The 21813-nt window shown below is 37.4% G+C and overlaps 2 protein-coding genes across 3 annotated transcripts in view; both read right to left on the minus strand.

Moving 5' to 3' along the window:
- Window positions 1–1466, minus strand: part of LOC134537897 (zinc finger protein OZF-like) — a 38258-nt gene extending 36792 nt beyond the window's left edge. Inside the window, exon 1 of the mRNA XM_063378830.1 lies at window positions 1389–1466. Coding sequence (XP_063234900.1) covers window positions 1389–1403 — 15 coding nt within the window. The 5' untranslated portion in view covers window positions 1404–1466. The remainder of the gene's footprint in view (window positions 1–1388) is intronic.
- On the minus strand, window positions 1467–21082 carry LOC134537899 (uncharacterized). 2 transcript variants are annotated; one of them, XM_063378833.1, is made up of 9 exons: window positions 17579–21082; window positions 17395–17477; window positions 14889–14989; window positions 10423–10482; window positions 10289–10345; window positions 5872–5931; window positions 5738–5794; window positions 4931–4996; window positions 1467–1554 (listed from the first exon to the last, which is right to left on the minus strand). In XM_063378833.1, exons 1-9 carry the CDS (start codon window positions 17692–17694, stop codon window positions 1549–1551), a joined length of 606 nt encoding a protein of 201 aa, XP_063234903.1. In that variant the 5' UTR covers window positions 17695–21082; the 3' UTR covers window positions 1467–1548. The 2 variants fall into 2 exon arrangements, with proteins under 2 accessions (XP_063234903.1, XP_063234902.1); XM_063378832.1 differs by lacking the exon at window positions 1467–1554 and having other exon boundaries at window positions 4889–4996.
- Between the last annotated feature and the right edge of the window lie 731 nt (window positions 21083–21813).

Below are 21813 nucleotides of genomic sequence, written 5' to 3' on the forward strand. Positions count from 1 at the left end.
TGTGTCTGTACTTGTGACATGTGATGCACTATTCCTCTGAGGTGTGCCAAACGAAAATTTGTGTTAGAGAACCAACCCTACAATATAGGATGATTTGTAGAGGGTTAAACAAACTGAACAGGCTTGTAGGTGGACCCATTTAGAAAATATAAATCAAGCAAAAAAACCTTAAGGGTACTAATTTTTTTATGATTATTTTTAAATATTTTTTAAAGGTTTACCAAAATTTGACCTCTTAACCCATAACAGTTTTTTTTGTCGTGTGTTTTTAGGAACAGGGACACTGTTCAAAGTCTGGTATTCAAGGAAGCCCAAACTTGGTTACCTCAGGATCGTTGGTTGAGAAGTCATGGCCCAAATTCCAAGAGAGAAGAGAAAAAAGATAGGACCCCAGATACGAGAAATTGATATTCATTGGTTATTGTGATAACATGAAAGGTCATCAATTCATTAATCCCATGACTAAACTCATGACTGTCTGCAGAGACACTGTGTTCTTAAAAGAAAAAAAATTGTTCAACGAAATGCCAGCAATGGTGTTGGTGCAGTTGCGAATGTTATCCCTCAAAGGCCAACAAGTGAAGATTTTTCTTTGCCACATATTGGTGACAATGAACAACATATCTCTCAAGAACCACAATCTAAGCCATATAGGGGAATCATTGACTTCACTCCAGATTCAGTCGAAGAGCCTTTCATAGGAGTTCATGGGAAATGATAACCTATAAGAAATCTCCAGTCCTCAACAGTTAAGATCGCATCACACCCCAAGGCCTAAAGTTGCCTATCCAGATTTTGTGACTTACTTCATTGCAGAAAACAATGAGCTCCTTACACCGGGGGAAGCTTTGACAAGTCCACAGCTGCAAACTGGAGGGAAGGAATTGAAGAACTATATTCATTTGCACGTAATTAAACTTATGAGCTGGTAGACTTAACAGATGGCGCATAGTCTCTCAAATCAAAATGGGTGTTCAAAATTAAAAATCTGACTCCAAAGAACATAAATACAAGGCTAGACTAGTAGTCAGGGTTGAGGACAGAAGCCTGGGTATAGACTATGAGCAAACACTCTCACCGGTAATTAAACACACTTCACCAAGATACCTCTTTGCACTGGAAGTAAAGGAAGACCTTGAGATAGTGCATATGGATATGAAAACTGCTATTTACATGGTTACTTAGATGAAGTCGTATGAATACCTCCTCTAAAGATGTTTCAAGAAAATGATGGATTAAAATTAGGCCAAGAAATTGTAACTGAAATTTTACTCTCATTTTGCCCAAAGAAGTTTCACTTCAAAATATTTAGTTACACAGCTAAAACAATACTCATATATCACTGTTTTAACAATACTGTTTACACAAGTAATTAAAACAATACATACCTGATAGAACACCATTTTCTTGTGAATATGGCTCTTGGCGCAGTGCACAACAATAAGCTCAAACCCAGTTGTGTTGCCCTCTGCCCCAAACACTCCCTTACTAGATGCCAGCAAGTCGGGTGGCGTCAGGTGCAGGTGGGTCCCTACCGCTGTGACCCGCCTATCCCTGCAGCATGGCGGGGTTCAACATGAGCCGCACGCCCGTCCAAGGGAACAAGGCCCGACAAGTTCTCTGCACTCTCCGCAACCTATTCTCAGTCCTTTTTGCATCATAAATGTTTTAAAACAGTGTTTCACGAGAAGGTTGTATTAAAATTCTGCCTTGAAATTTTACTCCCATCGTGCCCAAATAAGATTAACTTCAAAAATGTAAACAGCCAAAGATCCAAACACATAGATATCAGGCATCATTTTGTTAGGGAGCATGTCCAGAACAAAACTATTGATGTCAATTATTTATGAACAGATGACATGACCAGGGATTCACTCGGCAGAGAGTCGTCGGGCAGCCGCCCTGAAGAACATTGTTGCTACGCCAAACAAAGCTCCGACCAGTCACCAAGTCACGCTGCCCGACCTCAGCTCCACATCGAAGTACAGTATGTCAACAAGAGTTTAAGTTCAGCTGCTGGTTCAGGTGCTGATCACTGCAGGAGGATAGGCAGAAATATTCAAAGTCCAAACTGGTCTTAGCCATTGGCGGGACTGTTGGGGACACGACGGGAATTTACGTTTAGCGGGCATGACATTTGGACTTAACCTTCTAGAGGAGTGTTTATGGTGACTGTATCGTTGAGCTGGTCGGTAGTTGGTTATACATATTAGATGGTTTTTCACCCGATCTGGTCTTTATTTATTTTCCCGATGTGATCAGAGATGTTGAGGGTGAATATGTAAGATTATGTAACATACGTAAGAACTGTTATGCTTAAGCGTTGAAAAGGTCGCTATGCAGATTTGGAAAATGCACCCGCCGTGTTCACAACAGTTACGTAAGGCTGATTGACTCAGAGAGAAGAGAGAGAACATGAGTATAATAATTGCTGCTTATTGTCAAGAGTGCATTTCAACAGCAATACTGCAGAGAATTTATGCGTGGCCATAGAGTGAAAAGTGCTTTCGAGTCTGCATGCGCAGTATTCGCTGGACCTAGCTGCCACCAGCAATCAACGAGGTGATCCACACAGCTGTCACGATGGTGCCTGGCGGCGGAACAGTTCGCCCGGACAACGCGACTCGCTGCCGCAGGTGACGAGCAGCAGTTAGTTACACACATTTCCAGTGGTGTTAACTTTATCATGTCACTGGATCAGTGATACTGTGATACACTACACTTGAAACATCTCAAATAATGGCACAACGTAAGATTCTGGCTAAAATTTTTGTATAATTTTCATTTTTTTATTTTGGAAAATTCAGTTGAAAACTCTTAACAACGGAATATTTGATAATATAATTGTAACTGCTTCCTTCTCTGAGTTTAACATGGATGTTTATAGATAATTATAATTATGTATGTTATTGGTTGTGTAAAAGCAATTCAATTTTAAGAAATTGTTCTGGTTTTGTAACCGATAGATATCAATTTTTTTTTTTACATTTGTTAAGTCATATAATTTCTGACTCAATTAATGTCTATATACACACACTTATATTGAAGTGTGAGTGTACACTATGATTATTTGTTTCCTAGTAATTTATAAACAATTGTGTTGCAGCTATGAATAAAGTAACCGCATGCAGAAACTTACCAATCGACTTTTTAAGAAAGGGCAAAGAATATTGTTGCTTTACAGTGAATTTCATTACAGTGAATTATTGTGAATTTAATTGTGCTTAATAAATGTGTATAGCATCCACCTTGTTCTATGTTTTTCTGTTGTGACCCCACAGATATAACACTGTTAAACGGTCTGTATGTAGCAGCCATTGCCGTTTGTGTGATGTGTATCATGTGTAGTAAAAGTCAATCATTACTTATTGACAAATTCATTATTACCTAAACTGTGCATATATACTCAAAGAAAACCAACATGCAATGAATAGCCTTATTATCATTATACTTATAAATTTCCTTTAGATGTTTTTCTGTTTGCTTTTAGCCATGTCTATATGGTATCACCTGTAGACTACATTTAATTACTTTACTTTAAAAAATCTAAATTTATTCTTATACTTAGTACTTAATATTTTTATTCTAAAATAAAAGCTTAAACTAAATGTATATGAATTTAATTCTATGTTTCAACACATAAAATTACGTAACTACAGTGAATGTTGCTGCATTTTGTTTTTTGTCATGCTTTCGGTGTTGAGTAAAGTATTAACATTTGCGTTTCGGTGTTTGGTAGTGTATTGACCTCAATTTCGCAGTTATTTCTGTTTCACGCTATTCACTACATAATCTTGCCTCTACCCATAGCTTTCTCCTCAAACCATTACACATAAGTAAAGAAAAGATTTGTCAGTTTATCAATTGGAATGATTGGCAGTAAGGTATAGATGCATTTTGGCAATTTTTGGAACACAGAGAATTTAAACTGGAAAAAGATAACAAGCTTTCGACCCACCTTAAACAATCAGGAAAGCTTGGATACTAGATCATCAAAATTTTCTTCCCTCGAATCTCAAATCCTGTACATCAAGAGCAAACAAAACATAGTAGCAGATACTCTCTCTCAGCTGTTCGGGAACACCTTCAACCAAACTCCACCAGAGGACCACCTAACTTGTGCACTGCCAGACTCACCGATTTTACACTTTGTTTTAACGACCTTCAGTTCCACCAGCAGGCAGAGCTATACATTTCTGACATAATCAATCAGGCAAAATCAGATTTGCCAACAAATCTTTTAAAACTGTTCTGCCCAAATATTTAAAGAAACATTGTGTGTCTGTACTATCATACTTCTCCTTAAGGTGCTTATTTAAATATCTACAAAACTATTCAGGCTATACGCAGTCACTTCATTTGGAATAGTATGCATCAAGACACTTTAGAATGTGTCAAACTTTGTAAACTGCCGAAAACACCCAGTATGGTTTCTTATCCTCAGACATAGCTAACTGACAGATGCAAAGTGTTTTCATGGATTTTGTAGAAGTATTTCCCTGTAATAAAAGTGGACATAGATACTATGCAGCTAGTGTTCATAGATAATTCCTCAAAATTTATGTGGCTTATTCCCTTAATGAAAACCACAACTGCCACCACCATTTCAGCTTTGAAAAGCCACATCTTAAATATTTAAGGCCTACCATTCATAATTTTCTCCTAAAAATATACTCAATTATTGCCTAAATCATTCTAAAACATGTGTTTTGCTCATGGCATCCAGCATGCCACATCACTCCATTACCTGAAGCTGTTGCATACAGAGAGTTCAACAGAAAACTCAGTTTCATGCTCATTGCTTATCCTGGGCACACACAGGATTCCTGGGACAACAATTTGGTGTGGTTGAAGATGGCATTCAATTATACCCGCAACGAAGAACACAAAACTACCCCTTTCAGATAATGTTCACCTATTTACCCAATACCTGTCTATCCAATCTTTGGCCATTCAGTGACTTCATATCCAACGGTCCGATGGACAACTGGGAGATCTGGAAAATAGTGCACAGTAATCTAAAACTTGCCCATTAAAAACATCAGTGAAAAGATGAATGACAGACATCTTAACCCCCCTCCGGATAGGTAATAGCGTGCAGATCATAATTTTTTTAACCTCCCTTCACTGAGGCAATAGCAGACCCCAGTACTGGTGAGTATGTGCCTTGAGCTCTCATCTCTCATTTAAAGTAACCTAACCTTCACTTGAAGCAGGTTGTGCTTGCTCTGCTCTTTTTCACAAGAGTTTTATAAATAAATTTCCTGGCATGCCAAAGCATCAAGTAAGTTATTTCTACATATCCTAGGTTTTAAGTTAGGTTTTCAAAAATCCAAGGTACTAGATATAAGTAAACTAGCATTGATGTGGTTTAGTGGTGCTACTACAGTTAAAAAGTTTTTTTACTTAGAGTGAAGGCACTCTACATCTATGGTTTCAATGTTTTTGTCTCTCCTTTAAATCCTTTTATTAAACCGAGAGTTATAAACCCCTGAAACATACAGTTCGTTCATAAAACCATTTATTTTGTAATAAATTAGTATTGGAAGAAGGCTCAAAGATTAACACACACACAACTTTAGAAGAAGAGTTATAAACACGATAATTACTTAGTTAAGTTTTATGATTAATTCATAACAGTAAGACAAAGAGAACTCCTCTAGTAAGTAGTACTGTGGCTGCTACAAAGAGAGACAGCCTGGCATTGTGACCGAGACAGTGTGAAACCACGACTCACCTGCCACACAGCAGCTGGTTGGACGCCAGCCAGTGGAGTCTCTTCCTCGACCTCCTCCTGCAACACAACCACAGTGGAGAAGACTGCTCTGGTACAAGGAGACAGCAGCTACACACACTTGCAGGCTACTGTACCTTGATGCTGTCCACCTTCACAAACTCCATCTCAACCACTGGCTTCTGTTCCATCTCCTCCTGCAACAAACAACACCAGTTACAAGCAGTAAACAACACCCCGTGCCAGTAGAGAGATCTGACAGAACAACATTGCATTTTGTAATACATATTAGTCATACATGCGATTTAAATGTGATTTTGTGTATGCAAATTATTACCCACTTGAATTATTCATATTTTTATGGGTAGTACTAAATTATGCTTTATAAAAATCTGAACTTATCATTTAAGCAAAGAACTTTTGGTACTTTTGGTATTTTATGCAGCACTGTGATAAAAATATTAATTTTTAGTAAGTTAGCCTCATGGAAGGAAGTAAGAAACTACTATACAGCCAAGAATGAAGTAGGATGTAAGATAGGTGACACACAGTCAGGATGATAACTGGAGAATTAAACATGGTCAAGTTAGCAGTAGAGAAAAATAACTTATGGATTTTTTTTTTTATTAGCTGTTGAACCCAGATGCGAATGAGAATGAAGAAGAAACAGATGAGCAGGAAGTAATGGCTGAGCTGTATGATGAGGATATCACATGGAAAGAGGTAGAGGAAGCAATAAAAAGGATGAAGAATGGTAAAGCTCCAGGGGCGGATTAGCTAACAGCAGAAACGATAAGCGCAGGAGCAGTAAAAATTCATTGGCTGTACGGTGATAACGTGTATCTGGAGAGAAAAATGCACAGCAGAGGACTGGGGTAAAGGAATGGTAAAGGAATAATAGTGTCTAGTTTTTAAGAAACGTGCCAGGAAAAAATATTAGAACCGTACAAGGGTCACCCTCATTTGTCACTGTGCAAAGGTTTATGAGTAGAATGTGACCTTGTGTTTGGTCTTAAGATGTTTGACATTAATATTCTACATTAAAAACATTTATTATTAAGGGCACGAAAGAAACATAACCTTACCACTTTACCAGGTGGAATCATCACTTCTTGATATCACAAGTCATAGATAGGCAACTGCTGTGTTCTGTTAAAGACTGCCAACTCAGGGGTACCAACCAAGATCTTAGCAAGAAGAAGAATATTACTGGAATACTTGCTAGTGTATCAATTGCTTGGACTACAGTGAAGAACGTTCTAGAACTTTCTGTAACTGTCCCAGACTATTTCATCCCAGAAATGTTGAGCAGCAATAGTAGGGAGGGGTAGGAAAATTAGGTTATAAATACTCTGGGTTATAGGTAGTTCGAGATCGAGAGAGATCGAGAGAGATCGAGAGAGATCGAGAGAGATCGAGAGAGAGAGAGTGGGGGCATGAGAGTATGGAGATAATTGGAGAGCTAAGTATCATGTTGATCAGATTGATTATTATTTTATTACTTATGGAAAGTTTTTTTTCCCTATATATATTTGATATTTACAATTGAATAAATTTAATACAATTTACTTGTTTTGTCTTGTTAATGTTCTGCCATCTTCTAAAGTTTTCCGCATTTAGGTTATTTCCGCTGATATTATCATTTAATATGCAGGTTAGGCCCCATATGGGCAAGCTAGTGTCTACCTTGTGAGTTGGTAGAGTAGGTGCTTGCAATTAGTGTTTGGGACCACTTGTGACTTGGAATTTAGATAAGGAAGAAGTTGGCAGAAAAAAGCAGAAGCAGTAGCATTTGAGAAGGATAGTCTACCCTGGACCTAATTTTCGCTGTATGACATTTGATATGTTCTTTGAATGATTCATGCCAAGGGAAATTTTGGATTACTTAATACAATTTTTTGGATTGCTATAGCAGTTTTGCACTGTTTGCCATGGAAAAAAATTCAATAATCCAAAATTTAAAATAAAAACAACATACAGAAAACAAGCCTAAATCAGTTAATGTCAAACAGATGGACCCAACAATGAAACTAAACAGGTATTATGTACAACTCAATGGCAACAGCACAGATGATCACATTCAAAATTAAAATATCAGACAGCACAAGAATTCTGTGGAAGGAATTTAGTCATAAAAAAGTAACAGCACAGATGAATACAGTAGTTTAACAATGATGAGACAGTTCCAAGAACAGTAATTACAGACAAACTACAAACATACAAGCACAATAATGAAAAGAAACAAGTATCCTGGGCAACAACGATGACACCACCAACGAACACAGTAGGTTTCCTACGACAAAACGTTGTGACGTTTCGGGAACTGACATCTGTTCCCGTCACCAGGCAAAAAGAAACTGAAAATGGACACTCGAAAAAAGGCGTTCATACATGTTTGACCTCCTTTCCTAGCACAGCCAATGGCAGGCAAGATGTCCCCTGTTTGACCGTGCACCTAACAGCTGATATTGGCTGCTGTATTGCTGTGAGGGCAGTTGGTTTGCAATTGAGTTTTGTGGTGAACTGGTTTCTGTTATAATTAAAGGTATACATATATTTTTTAATTCAACTGTTTGTTGACTGATAACATTGTTACCGCTGACAATAAAAGCTCATTCTTTTAGTTTCCTTTAAATTGGGTGTTCTTTCTGTATGAGTGATGCAGCATTTTCCATTTGTCCTAGACATGTTCGGTAAGTTTAGATTTTTGAGTTTCATACTTATTTGTGTTATTGGTTTTGTTCTCTTTAATGTGTGTTGAAACTGTTAACATCAGCTGAGTTAGGTCTGTTCTCTGTGGGTTTGTTTTCATTTCTTTTTTTGGCATTCTTGAAGTTATGAGGACAAACAACGCGAAAATGCATGCAATGTCGTAAGTCCAAAAAATTGTATTAAATTAAAACAACATTTAATGGAGAGATGATGTGAATTTGGTAAAGATCTAGTAATGATATTCTTGGATGTGGAAAATGTGTATGGCAGTGTGAAAAGACAGTGTAATTGGCCAACTATGGGAGAAGCTGGAATTAAAAAAGTGTTAATAATTGAAAATGAGGAATATGTCTAGGGAAAATCAAGCAGTGTGAGAACTGGAAGAGGAAAGATGAATTGTACTGCTTATGTTTTTCCTCAAACATTTGAATTTTAACATCAAGAACAATCAAGTTAACTTTATAATAGTTTAAAAAAAAAAAACCTAGGGACTCTTGCAGCACCTTGCAATAAGCGACAACCAAATTCCAACTTTTCTGCAGAACTAAATTTTCTGGGACCAAAGGTGAATGATAATGAAAGTACTACTTTCTGATGTATATAAGTAAAAAAGGTATGCGCAGATTATAATTCAGTTCAGAAGAAAAGACAATACGTCTTAACTAGAACATGTAAAAAAGAACTTTTTTGGCGACATTAGCAATGTGCCTAACCCACCCAGTTTGACCAGGTGACAGGCCCACTCACACTGTATAAATTGTGTGCTATACTCATCGTCACTGTCGTGACTGGTTTTCATTGTGCACACATTAACTCATTGCAACCACTATCGCTGAGAATTAAACACTGAAGACTGTTGGCTGATTATTCCCTAGTGGCTACCAGGGCTCTCATGCCAAAAAAAAAACTAAAATAAATCTTTAAATGAAACAACTTGATATAACACAGTCTATTTGCCACATTACTTGGCTATAGCATCTCGAAAAAAAAATTCATGCATGACAAGCAATTTGAAAAGCACATGAATATTTTATTTGCTAGTAGGTGCTATTTCATGATGTATAACCGCACGCACCGGAACCGAGTCTCTCTGATATCGTGCCTTCGTCCCGGTAGTTCACCCTCTACTCTCTCTGTGCTCCCAGCGTCAACCAACACGACACACATATCCAACAGTTGGCGTGCCTGGCAACCACCTCATGCTCAAGCACCACAGATAACCCCATGTACCCACACTCAACACTACACAACTCTAGCGCCCAGCATGCGAACACGAGCAGCACTATCTAACAGAACACAACCAAATTAAGGTGAAACCCAGTGTCAGGATTCTCACAAGATTAGAATGATAGAACCAAATTACAAACAAAACAATGTAACGTGAATTCACCTTGTTACAAAAATAATCTGCTATCACTTAATTCTGCTGCTGAAGCAACCACACTCTCTCTCTCTCTCTCTCTCACGCGCGCCCGCGCCCCATACATGCATGTGCAAACACGCACACACACACATACTTATAGATATACTTATATATACTTTAAAATGAGAAGAGAGAAACATAACTGCTTGTCCTGATTTTTGGGTTATTCTGTTTATATATTCTTAACGCTATTTACTTCTATGTCAATGAAGTTTGCTATATTTGATTTCGTATTTTACTCCTTTGTTGAGTATGGTTTTCCGATTCTTTGAAGCATAGACTGGAGAGCCACAGTCGACAAGATGGCAGGCCTGGCTCAAATTAGTAGTTGAAACATTGTCTAACAGTATTTAACAGTGGCTGCTACAAAGAGAGACAGCCTGGCATTGTGACCGAGACAGAGTGAAACCACGACTCACCTGCCACACAGCAGCTGGTTGGACGCCAGCCAGTGGAGTCTCTTCCTCGACCTCCTCCTGCAACACAACCATAGTGGAGAAGACTGCTCTGGTACAAGGAGACAGCAGCTACACACACTTGCAGGCTACTGTACCTTGATGCTGTCCACCTTCACAAACTCCATCTCAACCACTGGCTTCTGTTCCATCTCCTCCTGCAACAAACAACACCAGTTACAAGCAGTAAACAACACCTTGTGCATTACAATATGCATTTCTAACAAATTCTCTACAAACCCTTCAGTGCAGTGCCAATACAGGGACTGCAGAGTGCATTAAATCTACACCATACTGAGTAAGTGGAATTAAAGTGTATGTCTCTAATGGTAATTGTATTTATCAAAAATTATTATTTATACACTTAAATATTTATATTTCATACATTTCTGGCATACAGAATAGAAAAAAAGTGACTGGTGAATCAAAAACGTTGTAGAGGGTAATAGGAACACTAATACATTAACCTATGGGTCATATGAGTTATAAACTAAAACTCATTACAATACTGTTCTGAGTGGGAAAACAGGTTTACTAAGAATAACCCAATTAATTAACTACATTTTTTTTACTAACTACAATCTATAATTTTATTACAACACTTCAAATGTCTGTCCACAAGTTAATAACTCTTTTGTTTAGGTCAGAGTTTACTCTTCCCACTGGGCTAGGATCGACAGCAGCTCTCCCTACTGTTGTGTTTTGCCGCTCACCTCTGTCTCAACACACTGCACACTGCCTCACACTACTCACTCACCCACCACACCTACCTCTTTTGGTCCCCAGCTCCGATTGGCCAAACCAACAGGCCAACCCGATGAAAGGAAGGCTGTGATTGGCCTGAAAGCTTATCCCTTCTATAAATGCCATCTAACAAGGAGTGGCCAAATTCTATTATTCAGCAAAGACTAAGGTGTTAGTGTATTAAAAATTACAATGCATTCAACAGGGACTATGAAGGTAGTTTCCAATAAGAGAATATTTTTACTTAAGTTTTACTTAAGTCCAGAGCATAATTATGCTACACAATACCCAATAGCAATAGAACATTTCATACAACGTAACGTGAGATACCATGATCATGAGAATTTATCATTATAAGTTATGCTGTCCGTGAACATCAAGACATATAAATACAAAAAAAGAACAATTTAGCGAAATACAATTGCCTCAAGCAATGATATCCTGAAGGGACACACACGAACAAGTACGCCTAATGTAGACAAGCATTACAATTATCAAGGCCATGAACTTTTTTAACGCAAGTATCGCCCGCATAACGGAAGTATAATCCCTGTACGGACCATCAAAAGGGCCGTCGTGTCAACCAACTCAATTACCTACAAGGCTTACGCCACAGATACAGGATAATAAATTAACGTGTAGCAAAAATACATGAATCAAAAAAAGCTATTACACGCGATAAATAACATCATCATCAATAATAATATCCACTTCTCGGGGGAGAATAGCTCTGAGAAACCAATTAAGAGAAATTAAATGACAGAAATTTTAATCCAAACACAATTTTTCCAAGGTGGCAGCCGAAAGAGAATTTATACTAAATAGCAAAAAGTTAATGTTTGCGGATTACATAATGGCAAGGGCCACCGCCTCACTCACGAGAAAAGACACTTACATAGCTTTCCCCCCGAGGTCGCTCTCACACGTCGTTGAAACTCTACTTGAAGACTACCTGCTCATGACTACTAAAAAGAGAGAATAAGAAGGAATAAATCCCTGACGGCTGCTTATATTGAATCGGCGCGGCACAGCGCGCATGCGCCAACCCCTAGAGGGGAGGCGAGGAGAAACAAAACACAACACTAAGAGGGGGAAGGAGGGGGGGGAAGGATGTGCCGACGCCCGCGGTGAAGCGCGAAGTTTGCAGGCAGCGGACCTGACCGCTGCAGGCCCACAGCTGAAGCCATTCGGGAAAAAACCCTCTCAGTTTAAATTTCAATATTTTTCATTTCCAACAGCTCAGTACTATTGGGCTGCCAATTAGCATTTTTTTGGCACAATGGTAAATTTGAATTTTTTAATTATTATTTTGACAGTAATTTTGTAGCTAAAACTTTAACTCTTTCCACTCACTGCACACTCCCACTTAATCTTTGTCAGGATAGTTCCCCAATTCGTTCTCAGCGACGTATCTGATCTTTGCCAACCATCTCACAAGCCAGCAAACAGGCTCGTCTCATTCTCACCTTGGCGCAAGCCCGTCGCCTGTAATTCTCTCTGCAGCCATGACAAGAACTACTATGCCCTGCAAGCTATCAGAGCAGCCCGGTTCTAAGACCCCGCCTAACGCGAGCAATTTCAGTCATGTACAGGACTCAGTTTCCCCAATGTCCTGGCACGTCCCCAGGATCAGCAGAACACATTTCCCACTGCTCCTGCAAATTTCCTTCCCCCCCTCTTCAGCCTTTCCTGGGAACACTGTCCAGAGCTTTGACCATTCCTTAACCCCGGGCAGGGGCGACCTGTCTCAAGGTCTGGACACGAGTGTTCATATGTACAGCCCCTGAACTCTAGTGGCGGAGTTATGAACTACTCCGAGTGCCCACTAAACGCCAATGCCCCCTAGCAACGCACTCAGCCAACACTCCCCTATCCTTCTCTTCCAAACCACCAGAGTGCTGCACAAGTCTCCTCCATAAGCCCCATGCTTTCGAAGTAGCCTCGTGCGAGATAAGTACAAATCAACTTATCGGTTCAGCCACTCCTCAGTAGATCGCGCTGCAAGCGGGCACCAGAGGAAACACCGATATATCGAAGTCAGTATTTCTCTGCCACCCCTTCGGAAATCTTCGGAACCTTTTGGCCTGGAAGCCGAAACATCCCCTCTTCCTTCCTAAACCAAGCACCGTTTTTAATTAAGCGTCACCTCGCTCTACCACGGACTTCTTGCCGCGACGTCGTCGTATGAGAATGTAGTTGTCTCGTCAAGGGATGTTTCCCTAAGTTAGATAGTTGTTAGTCAGTCTGTGCGTTCAATGTAGAAATTTTTATTTTTTGGATAAATTTTAATAATTCTGAATTATGAGTGCTTCCGCATCTACCGCGCTTGTTTCGATACTGTCTTCGCTCGCATCCCAGCGGGCCCGCTTCCTGAGCGCTAGGAGCAACACCCTGTTTTGGTGAGTTTTCAACAATCTTTCTCTTCCCCGACCATCACTGTTTTTGTGGGCATTTTTGCCTGTTTAATGACTGTCTGTGAAGCAGGTCTAATTCTTTTGTATTTGGCTTGTTCACAGACAGGGTCCAAGTGCCTGGATCCGACATGGCATCCACAAGCTCTTCCTCGTCATCTGTGACCCAAGGACTGCTACGGCACCCTGGTAGCCCATCTATAGTATAAAACATCATCCTCGGCCAGCTAGTTTCAAACATCATACCTCCAAATTCTCCGTGATACCTACAGCGTACCAGTTAGGCTACTACTTCGACGATGCTGAAATGTCGAAAATTATATTACAGGACTTTAATGATGCTATGTGCCAAGAATTAAAATTCTGGGATTGTTTATTGTGTATTTTTATTTTTTTACTATGACGAAGAAAACATCTTAATAATATTTTGATTAGTGCCAGCCCAGATAGCAAATTTTATAGTATGCATATATTAGTCCAATTATGTATTTGAAGTAATCAACTTCTTTACCAAACCCAGGTATTGTTATTAAGATAATGTTTTTGTTTACTCAGCTTCCATCATTTATCCAAGGAAAATAAATAGAGGCACTGATATAGACGAAACTGTACTTGTTATTTATGCATTTGAAACTTAATGACCCACAGTCTCCCAAAATGTTCCCAGGGAGTATAAAACTATGGAGCATTAAATCCTTAAAACCTACCAAATCTACACGACTATGCAGAATACCCAATTTCATTTTGAAAGGATGTTCTCTTCTAATCATGCCTCTGTTACAGCATATATTTAATACTAGCTTAAAAACATAAGTCTTCCCCCACAAGTGGAAAATTGCTAACGTTCCAAAATGTGTATAGAAATAGTCCTTACGTAATATATAAATGTGTAGACTACCACTCAAAGATAAATATGTCACACCATTTATCTTTCTAAGCCTACCATCGAATATTCTGTATGACAAATGTGACACAGTGTAACAGGAGATATTTGGTTATGTATTTATTATCAGTCGGCTGTTTGGCTTGCCTGCCCAGGATGACCTTCAACTGACATCACGAACCTTTCCACAAACTTTCCAAACCATCCTTTACTGACAATGATACTGATATTACTGTCCGGATATTTACATTTTAATTTTTCAATAATTAAAGTGCTTATTTGCATGTCACCGCTTGGTTCACACCAATCCTGTCAGGCTTGTGATGTGCGACCAACAAGTGTGGGATTCCTGACATTCTGCATGCCTTAATACTTCTAGTTTTGTCTCAAATACTTGAACACGATGCATTATGCTTTCACTTAGAAGCCATGATTCCAATATGATTCCAATTACAGGTGTTTGTGCACGTACAGTTATGGCAGATAAATGGGCAGATGTTGCTTTGTGTTTGTGTGTGCGAGTTACCTGCCTCTGGCTAGACTGATGTTCATCATGGTCCGGTCTGTGGCCAGGCAACAACGGTACGGTCCGGTCTGTGGCCAGGCAACAACGGTATGGTCCGGCGGCTACGCACAGACGTAAAAACATTTGGTCCTTCACACTCCATAACCGCAACTGAACTTGCCATAGCTGATGTTTGTACAACAGCCATTAGCATATCTCTTTCCCCCCTCATATAGCTAACTATATGCCACGGCACATCTGTTGTTTACTGAGTTGGAGCAGACTTTGTGGCATCATGCCCAACTTTTTTTTTCCTGTGGCAAAATCGTGCTAACTGAAATTTACAGACATGCTATTCAAGAATGGAGTAGTAAAATTAACATCACACTAAATGAATTCGTGCAATTTGAAGACGTGCTAAGTGAGGGATTGGCATATTACATTCACTGCTAAATATTTAATACCTTTAAAACATTATAGACTCGACATCATACAAAAAACATCAAAGCATAACACTTGTGTAGTAATTCAAAATAATTTTCACAGAAATAGCAAAAATTGTAATCTGAAGAAAACTTGAACAGTAAATATTTCTTTGCTATGGTTAGTTGGGTTTTAAATGATGCAAAACAGTATTAAAATAAAGGTGAGTAAAGGATCACGTAATAAGATAAAGTCACATTAGTTATTTATTCTTTACAAAAGTTAATTGAAAAAAAACATACAACTTCTAAACACATTGAATTTTTCATTTAGCTTTCCTTACATGATAAAAAAAATTTTGACCTGTGATTTGACACTAAGAAAGGATTGCAGCACTTACATGCATAAGTTTATGAGTTTCTATCATTATTCACCATACTGGAAACAAAGATATTGGTTAGAATTCTCGCACTGTCAATAAAATCATAATAAATAATTATGGTTTAGCCTACAATCTTTAAAAAATTTCTGATACTCACTGAGCTCACAGCATAAGTTACTACACCAGAGAGATTGAACTAAACACACTGAAACACTATTGTGCAGGTCTGAACAAGTATAATATTATGTACTGATATAGACTTACCAGCACGTAGCTGAGAAACAGTAACGTGCAATTTTCGTAAAGGTATTAATTAATTATATTGCATAGCCTACTGATTGTGACATGACATTATGCAAATCTTACCACATCTTTGTAATAGTAGGCTGCAAGTCATGGCAGATCTTTTATACTTACTATTACCAATGTTTTTCTATATGATCCCATTCTCAATTCTAAATTAAATTTGGTAGGTTGTCATAAAACCTGCAATATAGGTACACTTTTGTTTTCCAAATAAATAAAAATTGGTGTTTTTGAGTTTTAAGAGGGCGATAAAGGGCTTCATTAGAGCTGTTTTAGTGGTCAATGCGACGGCAAGTAGAGGTCAAACCAGTTACTGCAGATGAATGAGATTTTTACACATCATTGAGGAAAGGTATAATGACTGATCCCAGTTGTCAGAATGTGGTTAATGTTGTTATTAATAAGCAAAATTAATTAGTAAAAAGGTTTATATTAGCGCAAATTTGACAACTTGCAGAAAATAAAGTAATCGGAATAACAAAAAAGTAAAAACTGAACGATTTACATGTAACATTCTTTTATAGTATATGATTTTTGGAAATAATTATCTTCATACAATTGCGAATTACTTGCACACGCGTAAGTCACTGCATATTCATGTTTGAGCTGAAAATTTGCCACTTCACTGTTTGGAGATAGGACACTTTTATTCCATCCCTTCAGCAAGACCCGAGCGCTGCAGATAATCCTCGCCATTATTGTGGTCGGGTTCCGGCTGTTATCTGCGCCATGTTGACGAATTTGTGGAAGGGGAGTAGAGGAAGGTCTGGTTTTCGATAGCACATGTCTTGTCGGGTTACTCTGCATTTCTCTTGTCATTGCATTCGCGTCCACCTCATTTACATATTCTTAGAGTATTCTTTGCACATATATATTTTATAGTACCGTTTATTTACAAATATTTAACTGGATTGTGGATATACAATTAATAATTTTTAGTTGCTTTTAGGTTACTTGGCATACATATTATTTTCAACCAAATAATAGTTGTATAAAAATTAAATGAACTAAATATACCGTGGGATATTACTTTGCAAGGCATTTATTGGGGGATAAGTTTTACAGATTTTGCAGTTCCAACACTATAAGCAGAGCACAAAATACGAATAATTACACAAAACTGTAGAGCTAATTTGTAAACAAAATACATAAGTTACAATAGTTTACCTCGCGGTTACATACAAATTGATAATATACATAAAAATATTACAAGTTTTCAAAGCTATCATGTTGTTTCATTACGTAGCATATAAAAGTATCTCTTGTTTGTATCCAATTTAACACTAAAATGTATTTTATATATAATGTATCACATATATAACACATGTATATTTCATGAATAGTAGTTACTGAAGTAAAAATGTTTTTTCCTTTATTACAAAATAAAATACACAATATAAACTATTCATAACGTACCTAATTTCTTCTTGCTTTTAGCATTCTCAGTTGTAGTTTCTGCACTCGGCGTACTTTCTTCAGTCTTTGTGCTCTCCTTTAATCTTAAACCAAGGTAAAAAAAAACATGTTTTTATTAATAACACTGCCTGAAGCTATACACTGAAAACGACCCATGAATACTATAAATAATTTGTGTACTTACTTATTTTTCTCTCTCCAATTTGCTAGATTTTTACCTCTTTTCCATTTTCTTCGCACAGACAAATGCAATTTACCACAAGCATTACCTTTTACAAAACGTGCGTTTGTTTTCGCCATTTATAAATGAACATCCATTCATATATCCCGAGCTAACACAGGGACAGCAAGGAAAACTAAATCCGACTGCCTCGCAGTGCCACCCCACCTCTTTCGGTCCTTATCGTGGGACTGAGAAGTGTCGCCTATCGCGAGGGACTCAGAGCAATATCGGTCTAACGTACAATATCAGGCGCACATGTTACGCTTCAAGCAGCTGGAATTTCTAGTAGCTATTTATCCCACTCTTAATAAAAAAAAATGGGTTTATAATTTTTCAGAAATAGGCCTATTTCTTTACTGTGTATAAAATTGTAGTTATTTTCAACTACTTTTAAATATAGCCCAGGTATAATGGTTACAAAATAACAGTCATTTTAGTGAACCAATGTTTACCAAAAAAATTAGCAGTACCTATTTAAATGAACCAATGTTGACCATAAAAAGCAGTATTTTTAGTGAAACAATGTTAACCAAAATACAAGCAGTATTTTAACATTTTAAATAATTTTAAAACCCAAAAATTAAGATGATACATTTTTTAAATGTACCTACCTCATAGGAACATTGTATAAGTACCTACCAAAATCATAGAAATATGAGACATCAAAGACATCATTCGTTGATTTGACATGGAATACATTTTCTACTTACCAAATTTTTCCTCAATTTACACAGCCTGTTTTGTGTTTTCTTACGCAAAAGTCAAGCTATAGGTACAAAAACCTGCTTCCACATCACAAGAATAAGGGTTTCATGTTTTACGTCTTTTAATATAGTTGCTAACATTAAATTTCGTTTGTTAAATACTGAATGCAATTTGATGTTTACGAGTCAAAAACAAGTATATTTCTTTGACATAACATCACAAAAAGTTAAGGTACATACATGTGATAGAACATTGGTAGCTGGAATTACAATAGTTCATCGTCTGTCTGTTCGTCCATCCGTCCATCAATCACGTGACCTGCAGCCAATAAGATGGCCTGAAAAATTTCATCCATCCGTCAAAAGTTTGGTAACTTCTACTTTCGACGGATACATGGTTTAAATAATAACCTCCAAATATCATATATTAGACTATATTGAAGTTTGTTTACTTAGTTGTTTAACTGCTCCCTTGGTTATGTTTTAAATTATGTTTGAAAACTGTTAAAGGTTTTCTTTGAAACAAAAATTACCTGAGTATAACAAGGGTACTTAATTACAATGGACACACTGGAAATGTTTAAACAAATACCATAGTGACAAAATTATGTTCAATACATTGTTGTGTTCTTGAGTAAATGATTTTTTTTTATACTTACAATACTTTGGACATGTGCCATTGCAGTTCTGCACTGTTAGTATAATATAATAACACAAGATAAATTTTCTCCAAAATTTAAACTTTCTGAACAGTTGGCAGCAATGAAATGAATAGGCCTAATATTTTATGACATGCAAGCAGAGTTTTGTAAAACGCTCAGAGTATGATAAATGAACGGACCATGAACGGACGGGCGACAGGCAGGTTAAACGTACTATTTTAATTCCAGCTTAAGACAATGACGACTTACACCCGAGAACCATTTTTTAAGTCCTGGTCAGGGTGTCCACAAGGAAAAAATATTTCGTACCAACTTAGGCTAGAAAAAAGTACTAGATTAGAAAAAATAGTACTAAATTATAATATGTTATGATTTTTAACAATTTAGGAAGTTATAATGACATTGCAATGCTCGAATTTAAATATCATACCACACAAACATAAATTCCATAGTTTTTTAAAAATAATTATGCTTAATAATAAAACATAAGCTTATTGGAGTTACAATAATATTATTATATTAAAGAAAAATGTACTAGATCTGTACTAAACCACTAAAAAAGTTATAAAAGTATTAGATCTAGTACGAAAGTACTAACTGTAGACACCCTGGTCCTGGTATGGCCATCCTGATTTAAATGTCTATATTTTATTAAAATCATACCTAGCAAGTGCTGGGATAGTTCCTTAAGGATGTTCTACAATGATACAAAAGCGGAGAGAGATCACGTACACAAATCTCACTAAGCAATGGCATGCAATTGGACACAGCACCATACAAATTAGTTCATCAACACTGAACTCTTCCATTTACGTGTCTCCGTGCAATCAGTAGTAGAGAGTATTTGGCTGTGGTAATAGCCATGTTTGTTTATGTTCTAAGTATGTTAAAAATTGTTTCAAATACAAGAATATCTTATGTTCTATTTTGTAACTACTCAATCTCACTGGTGGCTATTTATTACAGTTCCGTGCATTGTGGAAGAAACAGACACGATAGTGAAATATTCTGGGAGATCTGTCTTCTTTTAGGTGTCATTGTGGAATTCAATAGACTATTCTCCGTTCACTCTTACCTGAGTTTTGGAATAAACAAAGCCTCATGTAAACAAACATTTGTATTGGCTGCAGGCCGCCGCGCACATTATTCGTGCGCAAGAAATAGTCCCTTGGATACGTACCATTTGTAAGTATTTTTAGACTGCCTTTTTTATAACAATTGTTGTTATATAGCATTATAGCGTTTCACCATTAATATCCAATACAGTTTAATGTGTCAACTAGTTTTACTTACAATTATGTTAGCAGACGCCGTGTGTACAGTGTACAGTTGATGCCCGGCACAACAGTTGTATTTCGGATTCGCGCGCGCACGTTTGTTATGGCTGACGCCGGACCGAGTTTTGTAAAGCACAGAATTAGAAAGCCTTTGAAAAGTGCACAGAAAACTATTGTGTTGAATGTTTTTAAAACATTTTCAGACAAATATACGGATTGTCAAGTGAACGATATCGCGAATTTAACTGCGGAATTTACGGGTGTTTCAAAGAGCAGTGTGCTTCGTGCAAGGAAAGAATTACAGGACACTGGGACATTAACATCTCCCGGGAAGAAAAGGAAACGTGGGTATCCTGTTATCAAAACTTGTGATGATTTTGTGAATACGGCTATTAGTCGTAAAGTGCATAGGCCCTAGCATTTTCTTCGCAAATGAACCACCTACGCTGAACAAAGTGCTACGGTGCTTCCTGTTATATTACTTCTCCGTTATTTTATTAGCACCGACTGTACTAAAGTTTGTTGTGCTTGGCACGCAAGATGAATTCAGCGTATCACTTGCTGACGCGGCGCAGTGATACGACGGTGTTTTATTTCAAAACTCAGCTAAGAGTGAACGGAGAATAGCTGATTCCATCACCAATACACCTGCTGTGTATCTTTAGGTTAGCCTAACATGTTAAATATGGATATTAAAATATTTCTAGCTTTCTGTTCAATAAAACTATTATAATACGTAAATACAGCTAGTCAGTAATAACTTTACAACTAACTGGAAGAAAAAACTTACAAAAACTACATAGGTTCCATAAACTAGCAAAATCATAGGTTACCTTTTCTGCTATTTCAAGCCATTGAAAATTTGTCTCTACACAAAATTAAGCCCTTTTTTTTATCATTAATACATTTTCATTATTATATACAAATTCTCAATTATATAGTAGGAAAAAAATTTGATTACAAAAATTATACAACTAATGAGAATTCAAAATAACAAATCAAACCGTTTGTTTTCAAACATGCGGATTGTTTTACTCAAAAGTCTTTTTGACCTTTGAACTCTCGGGGTACTCTTATGCGTTTTACTTGCCAGAAACAATATATATATCGGCCGTTTTACTCGAGGGAGCAAGATGATCTCAGGTCACTCAGGTCATGCCCACGATGCCCACAATGATCCCCTCTCAAGGAGGAGTTGCAAATGCAAGTCATTTGCTGGTGAATTTGACACGATCATCTACTTCTGTGTTGTTCGTAATGTTGAATGTAATGTAATTTTTAGGACAATCTGAATAAAGTATTTTTTCTAAAATGTATTTATTTAATTACCACAGGTTATGTGAAGTAGGTATATTCGATATCTATACTCTAGGTTCGGTATAATAAAACACAAAAATAAGTGCTTTTGGTTGTGGACACAGGATGTGCACTCATTAAAGAGATGCTACAACGTTTTGTTTGTGTGCACGGCCGTAAGAGCGCTAGTGTGCTCACTGCTGAATGTTTGTTTACGATTCGTTGCCAAGGCTCATTTGTAATGGCGGCAATTTTTT

Source organism: Bacillus rossius, chromosome 12, assembly GCF_032445375.1.
Source record: "Bacillus rossius redtenbacheri isolate Brsri chromosome 12, Brsri_v3, whole genome shotgun sequence".
Classification (NCBI taxonomy): domain Eukaryota; kingdom Metazoa; phylum Arthropoda; class Insecta; order Phasmatodea; family Bacillidae; genus Bacillus; species Bacillus rossius.

Bases quoted from the DNA above. Each gene is read 5' to 3' on its own strand.
- LOC134537899 (XM_063378832.1), bottom strand. From the start codon at position 17,694: ATGGCGAAAACAAACGCACGTTTTGTAAAAGGTAATGCTTGTGGTAAA. The intron at 14,990-17,394 runs GTACGTTATGAA...GTCTGTGCGTAG, and splicing joins TAAAAGCAAGAAGAAATTAG to CCGCCGGACCATACCGTTGT. The intron at 5,932-10,288 runs GTGAGTCGTGGT...TGTTTGTTGCAG, and splicing joins AACCAGCTGCTGTGTGGCAG to GAGGAGATGGAACAGAAGCC.